This window comes from Zonotrichia albicollis, chromosome 6 (genome assembly GCF_047830755.1).
Source record: "Zonotrichia albicollis isolate bZonAlb1 chromosome 6, bZonAlb1.hap1, whole genome shotgun sequence".
In the NCBI taxonomy this organism is placed as follows: domain Eukaryota; kingdom Metazoa; phylum Chordata; class Aves; order Passeriformes; family Passerellidae; genus Zonotrichia; species Zonotrichia albicollis.
In genome coordinates this window covers 38,220,125-38,238,465 of record NC_133824.1, presented here as the reverse complement: position 1 = coordinate 38,238,465, position 18,341 = coordinate 38,220,125, and the positions used below count along the sequence as shown (strand labels likewise).

General features: G+C 47.2%; 1 protein-coding gene across 4 annotated transcripts; it reads left to right on the top strand.

Moving 5' to 3' along the window:
• The first annotated feature begins 422 nt into the window (after window positions 1-422).
• PIDD1 (p53-induced death domain protein 1) lies at window positions 423-17,252 on the top strand. 4 transcript variants are annotated; one of them, XM_074543268.1, is made up of 16 exons: window positions 423-553; window positions 2,123-2,493; window positions 4,255-4,668; window positions 5,322-5,525; window positions 6,382-6,436; window positions 6,611-6,812; window positions 7,472-7,600; window positions 7,887-8,066; window positions 8,636-8,783; window positions 9,741-9,876; window positions 10,107-10,257; window positions 11,561-11,684; window positions 12,720-12,838; window positions 13,255-13,362; window positions 14,328-14,533; window positions 15,255-17,252. In XM_074543268.1, exons 2-16 carry the CDS (start codon window positions 2,220-2,222, stop codon window positions 15,496-15,498), a joined length of 2,694 nt encoding a protein of 897 aa, XP_074399369.1. In that variant the 5' UTR covers window positions 423-553; window positions 2,123-2,219; the 3' UTR covers window positions 15,499-17,252. The 4 variants fall into 4 exon arrangements, with proteins under 4 accessions (XP_074399369.1, XP_005491660.1, XP_074399370.1 ...); XM_005491603.4 differs by having other exon boundaries at window positions 442-563; XM_074543267.1 differs by having other exon boundaries at window positions 456-685.
• The last annotated feature ends 1,089 nt before the right edge of the window (window positions 17,253-18,341 follow it).

Below are 18,341 nucleotides of genomic sequence, written 5' to 3'. Positions count from 1 at the left end.
CGGTGACTCCTCCACTTCCCTGGGCATCTCATTCCAATGCCTGACCACCCTTTCTGTGAAGCAATTCTTCCTGACGTCCAGCCTGAACCTGGACATCAGCTGGAGAGCATGTCCTCTTGTCCTGTCACTTGTTGCTTGGGAGAAGAAGCTGACCCCCACCTGGCTACAAACCTCCCTTCAGGGCAGCCCCAGCCCTGCGCCCTCTTAGGCTCGCAGCCCCTGCTCCATTTCCCTCCCTGGATTTGTATGGAATGGGCACAGCACCCGGAGCTGCCCGTGCCTCCCGCTCCCTTGGAGCCCAGGGGAGCCGAACCGGGACCGGCTGCGGTGCCAGGGCCGTGGCCGTGTGGGGAAAATCTCCCTTCGTGCCCTTGCTGTGGCAGCAGGACGCCTGGATACTGTTACCCATGCCATCCGGCCCGTGTCCCGCTGCCTCTGGCACCTCCCCCGTCCCGTCCCGCCCCGGACCGCGGCGCAGCTCCCGAGAACTTTTCAGGAAGTGGCGGGCAGAGCCCAGCCCAGCCCAGCCCCGGCTGCCGAGCGCCCGGCGCCGGTGCGGAGGGGTGAGACGAGCGGGGCCGTGCTCGGCCGGGCACCGGGCGCGGCTGCAGCTGCTGCCGGGGCCTGGGCAGCGCGCCTGGGGACGGGGCCGGGGCACGGGGAGCTGCGGGCAGCCCGGCCCGGTGTGCGTCCATGTGAAGGGCTGTGTGTGTCCATGTGCGAGGCTGTGTGTGTCCATGTGAAGGGCTGTGTGTGTGTCCATGTATGGGGCTGTGTGTCCATGTGTGGGGCTGCGTGTATCCATGTGCAGGACTGTGTGTTTGTCCATGTGCAGATGTGTGTGTCCATGTACGGGGCTGTGTGTCCATGTGAAGGGCTGTGTGTGTATCCATGTCCGGGCTGTGTGTGTGTCCATGTACGGGGCTGTGTGTCCATGTGAAGGGCTCTGTGTGTGTCCCTGTGCGGGCTGTGTGTCCATGTGTGGGGCTGTGTTTCAGAGTGTCTGTGGCACCACATTTATCCTGTGTTTGTTGGCCCTGAGGCTGCCTCTGTGGCTTCTGGAGCTGCCCTCTGTTTCCTTCACCACTGACACTTTTACAAAGCTATGGCTGATGAACTTTTTTCATACATGTCTGTAAGGGGGCTGTGTACATGTTGTGCACCATGTCTTTGTAAGAAATGCTTACCTTTATACTAAAGCAGTAGTTTCACTTTTATCCCATTGGCATTCAGTTTCACAAACCGGGTTCAACAAGGACGCAGCACAATTTGCGAGCTGTCTCTGGGTTCTGCTTCCTTTTCTTGCCTTTACATTTCTGCCCTTTCAGGGGATGGTGCCTCCCCACACTGTGCCTTGGGAACATCAGTGCTGCTGTGTCCCACAGGCTAACAGGAAAAGCACTGCTCCTCAGGGTGTTGCTGGGGCGTTATCTTGTTTCTGATCTGCTGGCCTTGGATGTTGGAGCCAAGTTTGTTCTAATTCTGCATCACTCAAAGGAAACTTCTATTTACCAATTTGATCCATGGCAAGGTTTACAAAGAGCTCCTGATATTCACACCATGAGCTAGTTTAATTGCCAAGCTCAGGAGGTGTTGCTCCTGCACCACCAATATGCCTTTTCCAACCCTGTCGCTGGCCCTGACACGTTTTCCCTGCTGTCCTTTGTCCACTTGCTTTTATCCCACTGACACTGTGTTTCACAACCAGGTTCGATTGGACCTGTCACAGTCTGTTAGTCACCTCTGGGCTCTGCTTCTGGCTCAGCCCTCCCTGCCCCAGTTTTCTTCTCTATTTGTAAAGCTTCCTACTAAGGCACCTTGAAATCTGCATTAGGCATAGGCATTTATGTTCATGTCTTTTAAAGTTAATATTGGTCTTTATTCTGATGGTGCATAATTGCTCCATTCCCTGCTGAGATGTTGGCTGGAAAAATCCAGAGGTTTTCTCTAGAAGGAGAAGGCTCTGTAACATCTGTCATGCTGCATTTCTATGCTTGTTGCCTCCAAAGCTTTCAGTAACATGCATGTAATCTTTCCTGCCATCTTCCTGTGATTATGAACTGTTTCCAGCCACTCTGGACTGGGGCAGGAGCCTTCATTGTGAACTTGTGTTCTTTTTCAGAGCCATCTTTCCTCGTCCCCTTGTCCCAGCTGCCTTGTGGTGCTGCCAGTGCCTGCCTGCCTGGCAAGTCAGAGCATGTCTGGACCCTGTGGATGAGATGCAGAAGATGGCAGAGCTGCTGGGGCTCAGGGATGAGTGTGGGGAGGGGACTTTGGGGGCTCCTGCCCTGGCTGGCTCCTGCCTTGCTGACAACAGACTGAATCTGGATGTTTATCCTGACGGCTGCCGCCGTTTCCTCCAGCTGTTTGAGGAGCAACAGGGAGAGCTGGTCCAGGTTGAGTTCCTCCGGCTCAGCAGCAACGATTGCCTCCTTGACACCGCCCTGGGCAGCCTTCCTCATCTGAAGCACCTGAAATCCCTGGTGCTTAAAGGTAAATTCTGGGGCCCATCACCATCCAGCTTTTCTAGGCTCAGATTTTTTGTTAATCCTTTTTTCCATATCTGCAGGACAAACCGCCCTTGGAAGTGTTTTGTTCCAGTGCCCCTTACCTCAGCTTTGGCTCAACCTTGCTCAGAGCCAAATGCAGATTTCAACAAGATGCACCTTCTGGGCTCTTATTTCCTCCCTTTTTTTTTACAGCCGCCTGGGGACTGGGTTTTTGGAGTCTTGTTGTGTTGATGCTGCAGCATTTTCTGTAGCCATTCTCTAGAAGAGCATTTTTGGAGTTATGCAAGAAGAGGGGGATTGAAAGTTGTTGAATCTTTTGGTGAATGTTCAGCCCCTATTTCATTTTTGAGAGTATAATAAGCTGTATTTGTTATGTTTCTGTCTTAATCAATCCATGCTTAATCCTTGCTTACTGTCATTGACTGTAGGTTTAGCAAAGTTCAAGACAGACCAGAAGAGGCTGTTCAACATTTTATCTAAAGTAGGACACAGGTTATGTCCTACAGGTAATTTGGTAAAGTGTAATAACTGTTAGAGCTATAAATATTAGGTCATGATTTGACTGTCTCATCTATTTATTGTGGTAGGATATCAATACAATTTGTACAATTTCTGTATCAGACTGAATAATTTGCTCTTTGGGAGGTAGAATTTTAAAAATAAATAAGAACAAAAAGGGGGAGTTTGGGGGCAGAATTCAGGATTCCAGCTGAAAACTGAGAAGTCTGGGGTTTGTTTCTATATCTGTCACAAATTTCTCATGTGAATAATTTGATTTGTCTTTCCTCCCTTTAGTAAGGTGGCAATAACAGCAATACCTTTTATCAGTCTTGTTTTGTGAGATGTACACACACCCTGAGAATCCTGAAGTGCAATAAAGCAGTTCAGTAAAATGTTATGTACAAAGTGCAACGTGCCTGTTGGTTGTTCTCATTTTGTACCATAATGCAGCAAAAAAAAAAAAAAAATTTGGTGCCCTCTGCTGTATATGGATATAAATAGAAAACAGTAGAGAAGCAGTATGAAACAATGATTAAGTGGAAAAGTTTGGAAGTTTCCTTTTGTTTACTAAAGTTATTTTCCAGGGGTGCAGCCCTTCTCTAATTTGAGTGTCACAAGCTGGGATATGGAACTTTCATTCTTCCCTCTCTGTGCTGTCTGCCCCACAAAATACTGAATTATCTACTTTCCCTCCCACATTTTCACTGCGCTTTCCTCAGGTGTGCCCTCCAGTCTTGCAAGGGCAGATTTCAGTCCTCAGGGCTGTTTGCTTCTCAGCAGCATGGATAAATCCTTGAGGGCAAGGACTACTTCCTTGATCCATAAAGTGGTGTTGGCCACTGATAGTGAGGAAGAAGTGGGGAAGGAGAGTGGGATCTTGGAGGTGTATGGGCCACCCTGCTGAAGTGTGGTAAGTATGTGGGGTGGCCTGGCTCGCTCTGAGCCTTGACTCCAGACGTGTTTAGCAGAGCTGTACAGGTTCACTGCGGCATCTCCTGATGTCATAACATTTCTAACACCCCTTTCACTGATCAGGAAACTTGAGTCATGAACTAGAAACTTCTTACATCCTTTTCACTGACCAGGAAACTTGAGTCATGGATTAGAAAACTCTCTAAATACTTTGTGATTTGTGCTGCTCATTGTTATCAGTAACTCTCAGTCTTGTGGATCTCTGTGCTGAGTCTCACATGAGGTTCTCCTGGTAGCATACTGACCTCTTCTTCCACTTCCCTCCACCCAGGTGGCCATGCTAGGGATGAGTTTGGTTCCTATCAGCATGGCTCCCTGACAAGCTTGCCACCAGACTTTGGAAACCTCAGGTGTCTCACCCACCTGGATCTCAGCTTCAATAGACTCTCCACCTTGCCAAGCTGCATTCTCCACCTCCCCAGCCTCCGTGTGCTCATGGTGAGCCACAACAGCCTGGTGACACTTCCGGAGGACTTTGGCTCTCTGAGCAAACTGACTTTCTTCTCTGCAATGAAAAATCAGCTGAAGGACTTACCTAAGAGCATTGGAGAGCTGTCAGTGCTGCAGGATCTGAATCTCTCAGAAAATGCTTTGGAATTGCTCCCTGAAGAAGTTGGGAATCTGCACAACTGCACAGAGCTGGATCTCTCTGGGAATTGCTTATTGAGCATCCCAGACTCCCTAGGTATGTATTTCACTGGGGAAGAGAAGGACATGGGCTTGCCAAGCTTTTGGTACAACCTCTGACACCCTTGGTCTCTGTCTCCAGAGTTGTTAGCATAAATCATTTTATATTGGAGCCAAATGGAAGGGGTATCCAGAAGGATCATGCTTGGTTCAGTCAGTGCCTTTGAGCATTAACAACTCTGGACCACCCTTTCTGTTTCTGTGAATCAGCGACACTGCTGAGATTTCAATACAATTTACAATGACTGAGGATCTGCCCCGGCTGGTTTTGGGTGGCAGAAGAGCTGAGGTTTGATGGGGTGAGAATCTGGGCCTGAAATCACACTGTTCAGTGTGGACCAGTCCACAGAACTGGGCTGTGACTTTGGCTGCCCACCTTCCTGGGTCCTCTATTACATTGTGACCAAGGTTGTTTTTGATGCTGTTACAGAGCTGTCTTGTAGCTGAAAAGAGAGAACAGAGGAGGCTGCGTTGCCTCTCAGCTAATTCCTTGCACTCCTTTATTTTGTGAGCTAAAGGGATGTTAAGCTTTTGTGCTTTTCCCTCATTATGTGTGTGTTTACATGGGCTGAGGAGAGAGGGAGGGTTCGAGCTGATATGCAGTTCAATTAACAGCACGGATGGGGGGTCATTTCTTGTTCCAACCTGCAGCCAATTTGAAGTCTCTGCGTCGGCTGCATCTGCACAGCAATCTCCTGGTGACAGTCCCTGCCTCTCTTGCCAGCCTGCCCAACTTGTCCAGACTTGATCTGCAGAACAACTGCCTGCGTGCCATCCCTGCTGAGATCCAGGCCTTGCCGTTCGTGCACGTCCGCGGCAATCCCTTGGGAGAAACGGAACCGTCCCCGCAGGCTGGTAATTGCAGGGCTTCTGCTGCTGTGTGTTCTGCCCAGCTGTTCCCTCACTCAGCCCAGCATGGTGTAGATGGGTTTGGATTAGAGAAGGCAAGCAGGGGGGAATCAGATCAGCATTTCTTTCTCTGGAATAATTATTAAGTTGTAAGGATACAGACAGTATTAGTTATGTTTTTGTGAGGCCAATCCCGGTCTGAAGGGCTCAGTGGTCCCTGGAATCGGGCTTCTTAGTAGGGTTTTACAGTGGAAGTGAAAATGGGACTGACAGGAAACAGATCAGGAGAGGTCCCTAAAGAGGTCCAGCCTTTTTAGCAGAGGTAAGCACCAGTTCCTGGACTTGCTGCATGGCCCTAAGGCTGTGGTGGCTCATGCTATAACCTCAGAGAATAGCAAGGGGTCATTCTGCTGTGCAGTTACCTCCTGCTTTCCTGATGTTCACAGGCTGCAGAGGAGCAGCTCTTAATCTTAAGAGGAAGGTGATGGAATGAGCAGGAATCTGAGCAGGCTTTTCCAGTGGTGCTCATGTTCACAAGAGCAAGCACTGATTCCTGGGGTGTTCCCAGGCAATCAAACATGGCCCCGAGAGCTGCAGAGGGAAACTGAAATATTTTCAAATTCCCTCTGCTTCTGAGTTTCCCTGGGGGAGAGCTAGCATTTTCAGTATGTCCTGGGACCTCGAGGCCACATGCCATCCTCTTGCTGCAGTGTTTTCTGGGGCCCACTGCAGTGTGACCAGGATTCCATTAATGACTTCTGTCAGATTAGGATTAAGCCAAAACTGTTCAGCCTTTCTTTGTCTACCGTGGTTTAAGTAACCTCTGTCTCCTTCTCCTACCTAAATCTTCTTATTGCCACAGATAAATCCAGTACCAGAAGGCTAAAAAGACTCTTCCTTGCATCAGGAGAGGGCAGGTAAGCCTCTGTTATTAAGAACTTACATTACAGACAAGGTGCATGGTGGGTATTGCAGGAATGTATAGCATTCCTCAGTAGGCCAGTAAAACACAAGTATGAGATTATTCTGTCGATTTTTGGAGGGCTGAAGTCATTGCACAATGTCATTAATTCATGCATGTCTTCTGGAAGCTTTACTGTCACCTCTGAAGGCTGCAGAGTGGTCCTGGCCTGTGGCATTCGTTTCTACTTTCCTCCGGGGGCTGCCTCTGCTCCTCTGCGGATCCACTTCCGATCCCTCACGCCGGATCCGCAGTGGGTGAAGCTGAGACACCACGATGTCCTGCTGAGTAGAGTCCTGGAGCTGCAGCCTCATGGCATCCAATTCCAGCAGGTGAGGGTACCCCCAGGTCACCTCCTGATGAATCTGCCTTTGCAGTAGCTCGGTAGAGTTTTCTGAGAGTGCCTTTTGGGACCTGTGAGACAGTTACCCCCATCCCTGGTGCCTTTCAGTAGCTGCAGAATGCTCTCTCAAAGAAGCCCTGCTGCAGAGAGAAAGGAGACAACCAGCTTCTGTGATACTGTGCTGATCTGGCACCTTTGCCTTGCCCATTGCTCCTGATTGAGCTGAGCTATAACCTTTCTCATTCACAACCCCCCTGCTCTACCAGAGGATAAGTCCAGCATCTGGCCTTAGTCTGGAAGGAGAATGGTTTGCATCCTTCTCTAAGAGTCTGATTGTGTGGCTTGCATTCAAGCTGGGGAGTAGTCACACCACCTGCCAGCCCCATCATGGCTGACAGCAGCTCACTGCAAAGGTTGCTTTGCCCTTTTTGCTCAGAAGCTGCTGAACCTTTCCTACCATTAAAGCCCATAGCAGACCTGACATTTCCTGTCGCCTCCCTGGAGATCACAGGGCAGAGCAGTTTCTTTGATTTCCTGCACACAGGCCATGCTCTGCCCTCCCTCATCTGCATAGGAAGCCACAGAGCAGAGCTGGCCTTGGTTTTATCCTTTCAGTTGGTGTCTCTCACAGCAATGCTTTTTTGCCAGGAGGTGCAGATCTGGATGCCATTTATCTCACCTCAAACCCCTCACCAGCATGAGGTGGTAGTTCGGACCTTCAGTGGGCAGAGCTGGAATGATCTGAAAACGAGAGTGAAGCAGAAGAGAAAATCAAAGGTGAGCAGATTGAAATTACCAGTGACACACTTAGTTCCCCTCTTTGATTGTGCCCAGCCAAGGGGGAATCTATTTGAAACATCTCATGAGCTGTGTTTTGACCAGCTGCAATAAAATTTAGTGGATTTCAGCTCCAGGTTTCCTCTCTCATGGAGAGAGTTGATGAGTTTCATCCTGCCATGTTTCATCCCTGATTTAGTACTTCTGCTTTGCTGGTGCTCATTTTCCTGCCTTTATTGTATTAAGTTATATACCTATATGTTTTCTTCTTTGTCCTCTGTCACAGAAGTGTGTGGCCCACTGTTGTGTCCTTCACTTCTCTTGGTTCCTTGTTGTGTCTCGACTTGTCCAAAATGAATGCAAAGTGCCAGCAGAGGGGACACTGCTCTTTTCCAGTGTGGATCCAAACATCAAAGTGATCTTTCCTCCTGGAGTCACCCAAGAGCCTCGTAATGTCAAGCTGCAGGTATGCATGCTTTTTGGTGAGCTCTGGTGCAGCTGTTTCCTCATGTTCAGTACAGAACCGAGCAGAGATGTCTGCCCCAGGATAATTTATGTCTAGATGTGGTTGCTTCATGGGCTGACCCATCTCAGATCACCTTCTCTCTTCACCTCCATGCAACATGGGCCTTGCTCTGTGCTGTCCTGTGTGGGAAAGGAATCTTCAGCAGACCACTGCATAGCTGCTATGAGGGGAACACAAAAAGATTTTGCCTCTTTTTCTCTTGCAAAACTGACTCTAAAAGAACAGCTCAGTGAGAACTGGGGGTGGCGGGGGAATCTAATGTGGACCTTATTCTAAAATCACCCACTTAAATTAATTGTTCTGTGGAGCTGCTAGATGCTCTTGTAACACTTTAAGTATATCCCAGCCAGACAGGTTGCCAAACTTCAGCTGAAGTTCACTGTGCTTTATTTCTCAATGGGCCCTGCAGCAAGAGCAGCATTTGCCTGCTGGATGCTGGAGGGACTGAGTGAGCAGTGTGGGAATTTGGTGCCTGACTGCTCTGCTCCCTGTGCTGTCTGCACATCCAGGTGCTGCCAGTCTCTGCAGAAGAGATAGAGGAAATCACAGCCCATGCAGAGTGCAGAGCCAGTCCCCTGCTCTACCTCTCCCAGGACTCCACAATGGATTTTCTCAAGCCAGTGAGAATTCAGCTGCCTCTTCCACCCGGGGTCACAGGTCAGCTTATTCCCAAAATTGACAAAGGGAAATGCCATGTTTGGAAAACCACAAAGGGCAAGAAAGAATTTTATTTCCCTCTGCTGTTGTTAATAAAGCTTGCTGCTTTTCCTGCAGGAACAGCAAGGTGTGTCCGCTGACTGCGTGGTGGTGCAGAGCGGTGCGAGCTGAAGGTAGTTCAGGTCCATCAGATCAGGGCTGGGGTTCACAGAGCAGACAAGCTGGGAGAATGGGCTTGGCAAAAGGATTTCTCTGGCAAACCACATGTGTATTTTAACTGTGGTGGATTGGAGAGGCACTCCTGCCCACTGAGGAGATGCATTGTAAAAGAGCTTTGATTCATGACTGGGAATAGCTTGAAGCAAGAAATGAACATGCTGCCTCCAGGTGTCTGCCTTATCTTTTCCTTGCATATGAATCAGGTGCTGAGCCACTGCATTTAGAAATATATGATTGTATGCTGAGCCACATCCCACTCTGACAACTGCTAAAAACAGCCTCAGTCATGCCAAGGATTCCTCTGTTTGCTGAGTACCCTGAGTGTCCTTACTCCTATTTTCTTTGACCTCTCCTGGTTTTCTTGTAAAGAAATACATGGCCTTCATTATAACACTACCTGGTATTTGTACGCCTGAAGTGCATCAGGATTGAAAAGTGTGTGAGATGTACATTAGAAAGAGATAGAACTTAATTAATAACTCTAGATTTTAGTGATGAGAATTGTCTAATGAATCTGTTGGTGGGAATGAGCACACTATCATTTTAGCTCTGCATATTTTGCCAGAATATGGGATAGCCTGGTCCTTTTATTGCTGCTTTTCTTTGCTGAAGAGAAGGCTGTGAGCCCTTCCTTGGTGTCTTTAAAAAGTAAATCACCCAAACCTGTGGCTGGGTTTGTAAAGCCATGAATAAAGGTTTCTGCTGCATATAGCATCTCATGATCTTTGGTGTCTTTAGGGCTGAATTTGGATCGGTCAAGGCTGCATGTACTCCATGGTGACCCGAAGGGCCAAACCTGGAATGACATCACCAGTGAGGTGGTGCTGGAATTTACCCATCTTTATGCAGTGTTTGAAGTCACTCACTTCTCCTGGTAAGTGCAAGATTAGTCCTGAGGAAAAGATGGGATGGTCATCTGCCTTGCTTTTCCAACACTCTGACCAGAGGCCGTGACATTCACTCTATCTGTTCCCTGTTCCTTTTACAAGTCAGGCCCGGTGTAGCACTTTGTCTCTACCTGTCATTCTTTCCAATCATGTGGGTGTGACACTGGCACCTTTCTCTGGATAGGGTCCCTCATTTTTTTAAATTCCTTGTCTCCAGGTACTGGCTGTGGTACACCACCAAGACCTACATTGGAGGCATTGCCAAGAAGGTCTACGAGCGGCTGCGTCTGTACCAGGTGAACTTCATTGCGCTGCAGAGGAAGAGGGATCCCGAGCAAGTCCTGCTACAGTGTGTCCCTAAGCACAAGGTCTGATCTGGGTTGCACTGCCTTGCTCCTGAGCTTCCCAGGCTTCCTTTTGTAGGATGCAAAGGCAGCAGTGCACCAAACAGTGACCAGCAGTGTCACCACACTGTTGGTGGTGTGATACTGACTCACAGGGCAAAGAAAAAAACTCATTCTATCCAGTGGCAAATGCCATGCACTGATTTCCTCCCCTGCAAACCCTGAGGTTTGCAGGACTGCTAAAATCAGCTGAACCACAGTTACTGGCTATGTACATGCTATTATAATCCAGCAAACATGAGGTAAAACATGTTGCTTTAATTTAAGTCAAAGTTTATACATCACTTGTCTGACATGGGCTAGTGGTGTGGGCAGCAGCACTGCTTTGTTTTCAGCTGGAGTTGTTAGAAATGAAAATTTTCCTTATGTTCCTTGCTGTTCTCAGTTCAAGCATGGGAACAGAACATATGAGCACCCCTTAGTCTGCTTTGATGCAACATCAGGTTAGTTAATGCAATGAGTGTGAGCTAATCTTGCTGATTTTGTCAAGAAGGAGATGGGAAGTGCTCACACATTCTCTTCTGCTGCCTCTTCCTAGGGGTATCAGCCCTTAGCAGTGTTGTTTCAGATTAGTGTGAGCATGAGTGTGCAGCTGTGGAGAACGTGTCTCTTGGCAGGCAGTGCAGCTTGGTGAGTTGAGGGTTATTTTATCAGACTGCCACTATTGGGCTGCATATCCAGCTCTGCATAATTCTCTGCTCCAGTTCCTCCTTCTCTTTACCTGTGCTCCTGTATTGAAGTGACCTGTGGACACAAACATCTGCAAGGATTTTTTCTATTGGGTTGTGGGCTAAAACTGTCTCCAGATGAGGCATCAATGACACTCAGTGTGAGATGGTTGTTTGGGTGTGTCTGTAATCCTGCTGGAAATGGTCATGGAGTGAGAGAAGTTTACTGTTACAAATAGAAGAATCTAACCCAACTCTTGCACTGCCACTGTGATCACAGGCTACAAAGCCAAAATGAGCTTTCTGGTGTCCTCAGCTGTGTGTTGTTGTAGCATGTGGCTTTTTGCAGAGAAAAGGTATTTGAATAGTGAGTGGGATATGGTAGCAAGTAAATCCCTCCTTGCCTTTGAAGTTAAAAAGACATGTTAAAAAGACAGAGACAGTGCTGAAATGCCTTTTTAATGTGTCTTTGTTCATTTATTTACATCCTTTTCATGTAAATTAGTCTTCCCTGTTGAAGGTGAGAAGAAGATCATGGGTATAGCAACATGGGTTGAGGGACAGATGTGCTTCTGACCAAACACTGTTGTCCTTGTCAGGTTGATCCAGTGCTGAAGAAGCTGCAGGACCGCTATCGAGGACCTGAGCCATCCGACATGGTGGACATGTTTGAGGGAGAGCAATTTTTTGCAGCTTTTGAGCGAGGCATCAGCATTGATATGGGTATGGCAGTACTGGGCTTGTTCTGCTCCTACCTCTCTCCCTCCCTTGTGGTAGTGTGTTGCTAAGTTTCTTGTGTTATTCCCCCAATTTATGTATTGTTCTCCCCTATTATGTGTAAAATGGTTTCGTTCCCCCAGTTTTTCCCGCCAGTGCTAGCCTGTCAGCTAAGTTGCTATAGCAGCTGCTATTCATAGTTGCCGATATGTAATTGCTTCTCCCCTTGGTTTCCCTTATAAGTGAAAGTTGTTTCCTCCCTGTCCAGTCAATCACTCCCTTCCTCCTCCCAGGTTTCGAGAACCTTCTCCTCTCTAGAGATGGTGGTTGGCTGGGGCCCCAGGACACCTCCTTTACCTTTTGATTATTGGTCTCCATGGAGTGTCAGTTCTGTGAAGTTCATCCCCTCACCTTTCCTGATTGGCTCTGTCTGTACCCACCCCCTTGCTTTATAATCCTGTTTTCACCCCCTATGAAGAAGAAACTTTTTCCCGGATGGTTTCCCGGTGTTTGGATGCGGCATCACCGTCAATAAACCGATGTTTAACCCCCGGGAAATGGTCAGTTCCGTTCCTCTCATATACCAGCGAGGTACGCCAGTCCGCAGCCAGCACAGCCCGAGGCCATCAGGCTCCGAAGGGTGCTGGCCAGGAATTGCAGAGGGGCGTCGGCCTTTCGCCCTCAGCTAGCTGGACTCTAAACTTCGGGCCACATACGCTCCCTTCTGCACTCCCTCTTGTCCTGCTCTGGCCCTAGACATGTTTCTGCTGTGGGTTGTACTCCTCCATGGCATTCCTCTCTGCCTTCAGCTTCCCCACTACTCACAGCAGCCAGCCCCTGGACATTGAACTTGTCACATTCTCTGGTCACATAACTTTTCTGTCTACTTTTCCTTATGAAAGTGCTGTTTGCAGACTTTCATTTCTTCTCATGCTCTTGTAAACCTGCAGAGGGCAATAGCCAGGTGGGTTTATTTTTATGACTGATCTTCTTCTGCACGCTTTTCTCCACAAGTTGAATGCTTCCTGCTTTTCTGCACAGATCGCCCTGACTGCGTGGATGGACGTCTCTCATTTATTTTTTACTCTCACTTGAAGAACATGAAGGAAATCTATGTGACCTCCCCTGTGGACAGAAAAGACCAAGCTGTAAAAGGCCAGGTGAACAACCAGCTACACTGACTTCTTGTTTCCTCCTTCACCATTGCTTTTACAATACTCATTATAATAACCTCTGAGTGCTGGGCAGGACTCTTTTCCTACCCTCTTTCTCTGGCTTTGCATTTCACTGACTAAACTCTGAACAGTCAAGAAGTGTAATCTCAAAGGATCACTCATCACTTAACTGTCTGACTTACATTCCTGCCATTAATTCTTGAGGTGCTGGCAGAAAGTCCAGCCTTTATGGCAGAACCTCAGTGCTCCTCCCAATTACACATAATTGAGAGGCCATTTTGTGGGCTGAGGATAGATGAGAATGCTGAATTCATTCTTTCCCAAATGGAAAAGACATGGTGCCAGTAGGCTGTGCTACTTGCTTGGATCAGAGCCTCACTGCAATCTTTCTCTTTGCAAAGGTCTCTTTCTACCGAGGAGCAGTTCCAGACAGCATCCCTGAAGATGCCAGCAGGAGGAGAAAAGGTCCAGACTCCCTCTGGCTTGCTACTCTGCCCATCAAACTACCTGTAAGTTGTCTACTACAGAAAAATTAATCTAGATGGGGTAAGAGCATGGCATTTCTGCTCAGCTGATTTTGTTTCCTCTATGAGAAGGCATGCAATGAATGAGCACATGGAATAGCTGCTCAGCCGTGTCATGGTGGAGATTTTGCACTCCCTGTGAGCAAGCTCTTCTGAAACAAGAACATGAAAAGATGGGAGTGGTCTCCACCTCTCCTGCTCATCTTGCCTGTCAAGCACAGGCTTGTTGGGTGGGTGGTCAGAGAGTCACAGAGGGTGGATCCTTTGAATAAATGAGAATGTAGTACGCAAGGAAGCTTGTTGTAATTAAGGGAAGTGTCTGTTTTGTTTATAAATTTCTTAGTCACACAGCTCATGCAGCAGGAGAAAAGAAAGGAATAGGATGAGGTTGTTATGCTGGATTTGAACATAGACAATGAGTGCAGGTATTCTGCAGTGAGTTTTAAATGCTGGGTTGGAGGTTACAGTGAGAAATGCAACTTTTGCTTTAAGTGACATTTGAGAAGCCTAAAACAATAAATACCTCGGTAGGCTGAATACTTCCCTTCCAATCACGTGTGATGATCTCACATCCCTTTCTGACACATGCAACCTCAACTACAAACCTGCACTAAGTGCTCTCTTACTGCTGAGGCAAATATGCTCCAGGGATGTGGCTTATTTTAAACTGCTCTGTAAATGCAGGAAAGGAAATTTCTGAGGTGAGCTATGACCGTGAGCATTACAATTTGATATTTTCCTGAGGCAGTGAACATTGCTGGTCACTGCCAGTGTAAGTCCTTCTTCCTTCTTGCAGCCTGACCCTTCAGCCCAGGCTTTCTCCTTGAAGTGACACCAAGTACTTCCTTTCTCCCAGTAGATGGAAGGAGATTTCACTGTGGAGACTGAGTGGCCGGACACTTTTCTATGAAAAGAAAGAATGTTCTTTCTCTCTCTTCTTTGTGACACAGCAACTGAAACCCCGGTGGGATGAGAACCCCAGTCCCCTGTATGGCTTCTCCTTCCCTCCCTTGAACCTGGGCAATGCTGAGACTGGCTACCTGACACAGGCAAACCTGCTGAGCATTGCTAGGCGTGTGGGAGCTGACTGGCAGAGCATCGGCCTCAACCTGGGCCTGACCTACCAGCAGATTGAGCGCATAGGATACAATAACAGGTGAGAATAGGACACAGTAACCAACAGTGATGCATTATATATGTCTGTCCATCTATCTGCAGTATAATAGTATAAATCAATGCTTGGCTGGTTGAAAGTTCTTCCACTGTAATTGTTTCACTGGATTAAAGATGGGTTGACTAATGATTCTTCTGAAAAGAACGCCTTTTATCATGGGATACTGATTATGTTCTCTTACCATTATAAAATATTTTTTTTGTTTGAAAATCAAAATCGGGAAATAACAAACCTGATGAGCTTTGTAGTTCAGCTGAGTTGCATTCCTATTCTGTTCTATGATCAGATTCCTGGCCAGACTCCATCTCTTACAAAGAGAAATGATCTATGGCTTTAATAGTGAATATCATTGTTAATCAAAAAGAGCTTGTGGTACATCACGGGACATGCAGTCTGACCAAAAAGACAAGGCAGTAGGAGAGAATTAGACTTGTTATAATCAAACAAGTGTTCCTGTGAGGAAATTATATTCCAAAGCAGAATGCCTTAACTTGATACTTCTGTTAGGAAAATACAGAGAAACATCCATGCAGGAACTGCAATTCCTGTATGCTGGGTAGGAAAGAGGCAGGCCCAGTGAGTGCTTTGTGTGTCTGGATGGCCTCTTTAAGGCTCCAGCCATGGCTGGCACTTAGGTAAGGTCTCTTTGGTTTGCTGCTCAGGAGAGCGTGTTGGTTACTGCTGGCTTTCCTCCTTTCTTCAGAGAGGACCTCAATAAGCAGATCCTGGACATGCTTTTCTCATGGGCTCAGCAGAACTCAGAGGATCCTGACTGTGTGAGCAAGCTGATCAGAGCCCTGAAAGAGAGTGGCCGCCAGGACATTGCTGATGAGGTGGAAGCCATCGTTGAGCTGGGGCGGCAGAAATACAGCGAGTCCATCCGCCGGCTGGGCCTGGAGCAGGAGAGCAGCACTGAGGACTCTGCAATAGCTGTGATTAGCACCTAGCAGAGAAAAATGGGGGGTGTGTGGGACCCCTCTGTGTACCCAGAGTGATGGTGCCTGGGGACTGCTCCCTCCTCAAGGGCCTGAATCTTCCTGAGGAGCTGGGCATTGATTCTCTTGGGTCTGTACTCACATGCCACTTCTGCCAATCCCAGGAAGTTTAGAGTGCATTTATGAACCCTTTTTCTACTTCCACTTTGTGACCTTCAGCTTTAGCTTTCAGAAATGTGGAGAAATTTAGAGACTGAAGTGTTTGTCTGTCAGCTGAGTAGTGGCTTAAGTAATGTTTGGTGAGTTAATACTCATGTTACATGTATTTATTTATAACTTCCTGAAACTGGAAACACTGCTGGAAACACTGGGTGTGAGCATTTGTGCATCAGTGTTTGATAGGAGTGGAGGTGCAGTCATGTTATGAAGGCCTGTGATGAAGGCCTGTGATGTGGTGGGGACTGTTCAGCCATTTCTGTCAATGATATGTTCTGCTCACATGAAAATGTGAACTGTATTCCCCATGAAAATCCAAATCTCTTCCAGTTCCCTTAAGTCCAAACAAAACCTAAGTATTTGTGGAGAAGAAAGAAAAAACTGATTTCTAGAAAAATTACTCTTTTCTTTTGGTTTTGCTCCAAAAGCTATCATGAAACAAATAGCCTGCTGCACCTGCAAGCAGCTTTTTAGACAACACCTACATACTGGTGATCTTTGACAAAGTTCTAGTTTTATTTTATTAAAAAAAAAAGAAAGTAAAAATCCATGACCTCTTCTGGGCCAGACTCTAATTTAAGTGCAATTAAAATTTCCCTTGCAGTTTCCAAGGGGTAGTCCTCATACCTTCCCAGTGAAATGACACTGTGTAGTGGTGAAGGTGTGACCCCTCCTGAAGTTTGGTGAAAAGCATGACTTTAATTTGCATTTTAAAAACTGGTCTGACCAGCTGTGAAATAAGGCACTGTTGTGTGTTTGGCATGAGCCATGCTGAGCTAACTTCCCAGTTTTTCAGCATGAATATCTTGTATAAGTCTGGAAGCATTTGCTGCTTTTTAGCTGCTCAATGATTTATTACTGAAGTGCCATTCTCTTCCAGTTCCCCATCCCATGATAGCCTTCAGTTAATGCTGGTGGAAAATTAAATGCAAGCCTTTTTGAAAGACTACTGTCATTTAAGTAAATTCAAGTCTTTCAAGACAGATTTGAATTTAGCATAACTCTCTAAACATTACTTAAAGGGCTGTTCTTAGTCTGAAAAAACAAAAGTGTGTTTAAAAATGCCAGGTTGCACCACCCAAAGTCAAGTGCAGTTCTAGGCTGGATAAATCCTGGCATTTCCTTCCCCTTGTGAAGAATCATCGGTAGCTTCCCTGATGCTGCTTCAGACCTGCCATCAGTATTATTGAAAGAGAGCCATAAAATCCTTCTGCTTTTTCTCTAATTTAAAGCTGTTCTAACATCTCAGGCTACAGAGTGCTTACTGTCCAGTCCAGAGCACTGGTCAAGGACTTGCAGATTTGAGCTGTCACTTTGGGCCTAGGGACTCCCACAGATCTGGTTTCTTAGGTTGTGCTGCCCCAAGTCTCATGCTGGGTTCAAGTCAGCAGTGCTCTTTTGAATGTACATTTTATCTTGTATTCTGTGTCATATGTTATTGTTTGTAATTTTCATGGATACTAACAAGGTATTTGTTCTTTCCTCCAGTTTTGGAGAGATGCATTTGAGCATATTGCTCTCACTGGGAATAAAATCAGCACTTAACTGTTTTACAGCATGGTCTGCTATTCCATAAATGCCTTGAGTGAGATGGAGACTGGTCCCTTTAAACCTGCTGGCAGGAGAACACAGGTGAGCCTGGCTGTGCTGTGCAGAAATGGGAGGAGAGCTCCTGTTTGGATACTGCTGGTTGCAAGGCACAGGACAGACTGCAGCTGAGTTAATGGTGTTCCTGGAGGGTGGCTTTGCTGCAGTGGGGCTCAGCCAGAAAACACAATGCTCAGGGAATGAGCTGAGGCTCAGCTGGAGCAGGTCTAGAGAGCAACAAGGCTAATCTAGAAGGGACAGTGTGTAGGGTTAACCTGTCCTCTGGTGAAGGAGCAGGAGAAGTCTACAGGAAGCACAAGGCAGCATCCACAGCTACAACAGGATGAAGCTTGACTGCACTTGGCTTTCCATTTGTGATAGTCAGACCAGAGCTGAGTTAGGCAGTGCTGGAATAAAGGATAGCTGGGCTGGACTCTGTGGAGCACTCATCCAGGCATCAGCAGGGCTACAGCTCTTCTGGAAAACAGCTGGGTGCCAAGAGAGAGGAAGGTTAGTGCCAGGTGTTCAGGGTACTCTTGTAGTGGGCTGCAGCCAGGCAAGTAAACTCATGACAACCAAACCCATGACAGCTCCATCAGTAGGACAGCTCTTCAGGGTTTGGGCTGATAACCTAAGGGAAGGTAAGTGTTTTACCTCAGACAGGACTTGTTATCTCCAGTCTTTCCTGCTGAGCCATAGCTGCTGGGCTGGGCCTCCTTGTGTGCATCTGGCTTTCTCCTTGAAGTGACACCAAAGCAAGCACCCAGCTGAGGACACCGAGGTGCTGGCAGGAAATCAGAGCAACTGTTCAACTCCTCTTTCCTCAGCTGACTTGGCAGCAAATATTTGAGCTGGAAGAGAGTCAATGGAAAACATTATTTTGAGGTGTGTTATCTTTATCAATAATCTCTTTGAGGCACAGTAAGTCTTTCATAAGCCTGTAACTGCTATGGCTGATAACAGTTGCAGTAGATGGTTGAAACAGCAAAAGAAATAACTAACCTGGCATTTATCTTTTGAATCAAAATATGGCATTCCTTTCTGACTTCTGT